At 38.4% G+C, this 4,268-nt stretch overlaps 1 protein-coding gene across 1 annotated transcript; it reads right to left on the bottom strand.

Moving 5' to 3' along the window:
- Nucleotides 1-2,436: 2,436 nt before the first annotated feature.
- Nucleotides 2,437-3,986, bottom strand: LOC141440378 (uncharacterized). The gene is made up of 3 exons (XM_074104885.1): nt 3,583-3,986; nt 3,466-3,474; nt 2,437-3,382 (listed from the first exon to the last, which is right to left on the bottom strand). The coding sequence occupies exons 1-3, from the start codon at nt 3,697-3,699 to the stop codon at nt 2,810-2,812; spliced, it is 699 nt and encodes a 232-aa protein (XP_073960986.1). The 5' UTR covers nt 3,700-3,986; the 3' UTR covers nt 2,437-2,809.
- Between the last annotated feature and the right edge of the window lie 282 nt (nt 3,987-4,268).

Consider the following 4,268-nt stretch of genomic DNA (forward strand, 5'->3'; position numbering starts at 1 on the left):
TCTCGGTACACAAATCCCACAGAAAATACCTCAGATTTGAACACTTGGGACAATTATATGAATTCACTTGCATGCCTTATGGCTTATCTACTGCCCCAGGGTTATTCACAAAACTACTTAAACCAGTAGTAGGTTACCTAAGAAACCTAGGTCACATGTCTACCATTTACTTGGATGACTATTTATGTATTGGGCAATCATCAACTGCATGTATATCCAACATGAACGCCACGATACAACTCTTTCAATGCCTAGGCTTAATAATTAACTATGAGAAAAGCAATTTAACCCCAAGTATGAAGTGTCCATTTCTTGGATTTGTTATTAACTCTAAGGACATGTGCTTAGAACTACCTAGTGATAAAAAAACACGCATAATAGCGTTAGTTAGAGAACACTTGCAATTGAAAAAACTTAAAATAAGACAATTTGCAAAACTTTTAGGAACACTGATTTCGGCATGCCCCGCTGTCCCTTATGGATTAATGCATACTAAACAAATGGAACGTAGTAAATACCTAGCCCTTCTGCAGGGACAAGATGATTATGACACTATAATGACACCTTCTAATGATATATTACCTGATTTACAGTGGTGGCTAGATAATATCCCTCATGCTAAAAGGAAACTGTCAGAAAATAAATTTAGTATGGAAATATACTCAGACTCTAGCCTTACAGGGTGGGGATCATACTGCAATGGCGAGCGTACTGGAGGTCTGTGGTCAGATAATGAACAAAAACTTCACATTAACTTATTAGAACTCACTGCAGCGTATTTTGCTTTAAAATGCTTCGCTGACAAAACTAAAAATACTAGAGTACTGCTCAGGATTGACAATACTACCGCCATTGCATGTATTAATAAAATGGGAAGTGTGCAATACCCCCACCTTAACACAGTTGCCAGGAAAATCTGGCTGTGGTGCCAAAAACGCAACATACATGTTTATGCAGCTTACATCAAGTCTAAAGACAATGTTATTGCTGACCAGGAGTCTAGAAACACTAACATAGACACAGAGTGGGAACTGTCAATTGATGCCTACAAATCAATATGTGACACATTTGGGTGAGGTGTGGGATTCGTGGGTCAGAGAAAGAGAGAAAGGAAACACGTGTGTTCGATTCGAGCGTCCGTGTAATACTGTTTCACATGGCTTACTCTTACTTATTACTTACAACTAAGTAGGTATCTATATCTATACTGTCACACCTCATTTCGGGGGTGGCTGAGAAGAAAAATGTTATAACAATAATATTTTTCGTCATACACTAAGTTTTTCTTATGAAATAATACATAATATTTTTTTTTTTTTTTTACATTTTTTTTAAATTGCTATGTATGAAACGCTTAGTTCTATTCTTATGAACTACTTCATGTTTATTATTTCTTAACACTACAACATTCGGTTCGTTATTTTCTACAACGAGATATGGTCCATCATATAGGCAGTCTAGTTTATTACCGGTTTCGTTTCGCACTAGGATTAAGTCTCCTTTTTTGTATGTCACTGAATTTGTCTTTTTATCATATTCACTTTTTCTGTCACATTTCACTTGCACTAAATTATTTCGCGCGTCTTTTTGCGCCACTTGTAACCTATGTCTTAATTCTAAACTATAATTATCTACGTTATATAAAGGTTCAACTATTGAACTTATTCTGCTAGGGATTTCACATCGCTTTCCGAACACTAGTTCGTATGGGGCGTATTTGGTTGCTGAATGGACTGTGTTATTATATGAGAAGCACCAGAAGGGTAGCCAATGGCTCCAGGTCTCCGGATGCTTGTCACACTGTATGCGCAAAAATGAAGCTAAATTTTTATGTGAGTTTTCCAAAGAACCTATAGTTTCGTGATGATACGCTGTTGAGTGAAGCTTTTCTATGTTAAGAAGGTTGCAAACCTCTGTCATGGTTGATGAGATGAACTCTGTGCCCCTATCAGTTGTTATACACTTTGGAATCCCAAATCTTAAGATAAAATTATTGACTAATGTTCTAGCTACAGTTTTAGTTTCTTTGTTAACTAATGGGTATGCTTCTACGAACTTGCTTAAATCGCACTGTAGGGTAAGAATGTAAACATTTCCGTCGTCATCCCTATCTAGGGGTCCCATTAGGTCTAAAAATATCTTTTCAAACGCATAGGTGGCCGTAGTCGTCACTACCATAGGCTCAACCGTATGCTTGGAATGTTTCATTTTTTGACATTTGTCACATTTGCTTATGAAATTTCGGACGTCTTTCTCGATTCCTGGCCAGTGGAATCGTCTTTTAATGTTATTTACCATCCGGCGTACCCCGGCATGGCCACTGGTTGGTAGCAAATGATAATCGTTAAGTATATGTTTTATGTCATCATCATTGTCTACTCTTGTCACACCTCTCAATACTAAAATCTTTGGACCTTGATACGTATCTTCATGTATATTCGAGTCATCTTTAAGTGTTAATGTTGATTGTTTAATTTCAAATGTAACGGATACAAATTTATTAAAAAAATCTTGACCCAAAATTCCGTCAGACTTGCATGGCAGTTTGTCGAATACATAAAACTTATGGTTTAATTGAAACCCATTATGTGTCGTAATCGTAAGATAAACATAACCGTGAGAAAAGATTTTACCGCCAATACCATTAATTACGATTGTATCTTCGTAGAATGTCACGTGTTCCGGGAGCGCTTTCGCATTTATCGCTGACAGCGAGGCGCCGGTATCAAGTAACCATGAACACCTGGCGTTGTCGATGTATAAGAATATGTAGTTAGCTTTATTTAAATCGACTGTGAGAATATGCTCTTTAATCCCGAAAAAACCGATTATTATTGGTATTGGTAGGTTCTTGGTTATTGGGAGAGGGTTCTGTATGCCCTTCCGCTGGTTCCTGCTGTGCAAAGTGAATATTTCTTGAATATCCCCTACTACGTGTAACTCGCCCGCGGCTCGCTTGTGTGGAAACACCTCGTGTTTGTCTACCACGATAGTTGTAGTTGTTATTAAAATACGTTCTGCTGTTGTTATTATAACCTCTTGCGTAATTATTTGGGTTTCCACGGTAACCCCTGTGCGAGTAGTTTCCACGCCCGCGCGTCGGCGGTCCGTACGACTTACCTCTCATGCTCAACATTGAGTTAGATGTCGATGGTAGGGGCTGCGAAACCTCCTCATCTTCTGCTGCGCGTACGGCGTCCTTGAGCTCGCTGTAGTTACGAGCTGAAATGATTGTGCTCAACCGTCTATTTCTAAGTCCGTCGGCAAATTTTTTGATGGCGATTTGCTCATTTAGAGGTTTAAGAATTGAGTAGGCCTCTGGATTTGAGTTTGCCTGCGATATTGTTAAATCTACGAATAATGTCTCTATTTGAGATGCATACTGAGAAATAGACATGTTGTTTGGGATATGTTGTTAAGTTGAGTCAACAATGCGTTTGGAGATTTTTTTGTTAATAAAAATACTCTCATGTCCTTTACCAAGCTTGTGCAAGAGTCGTACTCTTGTTTGAGTTTTAGTTTTGCTGCTTTCGTTAGTCTTGTTTTAACAACAAAAGATGCTAGCAACTTTTTGCATGCTGCTTCTTTGAGACAACTATCGTACAACTCGATTGCGTCGATCATTTTTTCTACCGTTTCCTCCCTACAGTCCATTACAGGAATCAAACTAGCGGCCGTTCTTAAATCAAAGGATTCCATTTTTAATTTTTGTTCGGTCTGCGTATCTACTTTACAATAGTTATTAATTTGTTTGTAACAATCGTTTATTTTACTTACGTAGTTATCTAATATATCAGTTGAATACTTATCGCTACGTGCGTCTTGTTTTTTAATTGATTTTACTAGTGTTTTAAAATCTTCGTAGAGACTTGTTGCCTCTAAATATTTTTCATGCACGCTTACAATGTATTTGGCTCTTCTATGAGGGCCTAACTTTCTTAATCCTACTCGAATTAATTCTAACTGTTGTAAAATAGTTGATAACTCATTCTCCATGAAATGATATTTAAATGTGAGTTATTCTACTTATTAGTAGTTACATTTAGACTTAGCTCATTAATACAAACGGTGCACACTTCGCGGTGGGCGCGCAGCATAGCTCCTGGCTTCAGGCGGACGGTGGGGCTCGGTCCTCTGGCTCGTCGTTGCGACCTCGAAGAGACAGCCTGGTTCTGATTCTCTGCAACGCGTTAGCTCTTAGTTCTTGCTGGACTAAGTTTCGGTGGCACTTCCGGTACAGCTTTGATCCCAACACTAGGAGTGCTACT

This window comes from Choristoneura fumiferana, chromosome 22 (assembly GCF_025370935.1).
Source record: "Choristoneura fumiferana chromosome 22, NRCan_CFum_1, whole genome shotgun sequence".
Classification (NCBI taxonomy): domain Eukaryota; kingdom Metazoa; phylum Arthropoda; class Insecta; order Lepidoptera; family Tortricidae; genus Choristoneura; species Choristoneura fumiferana.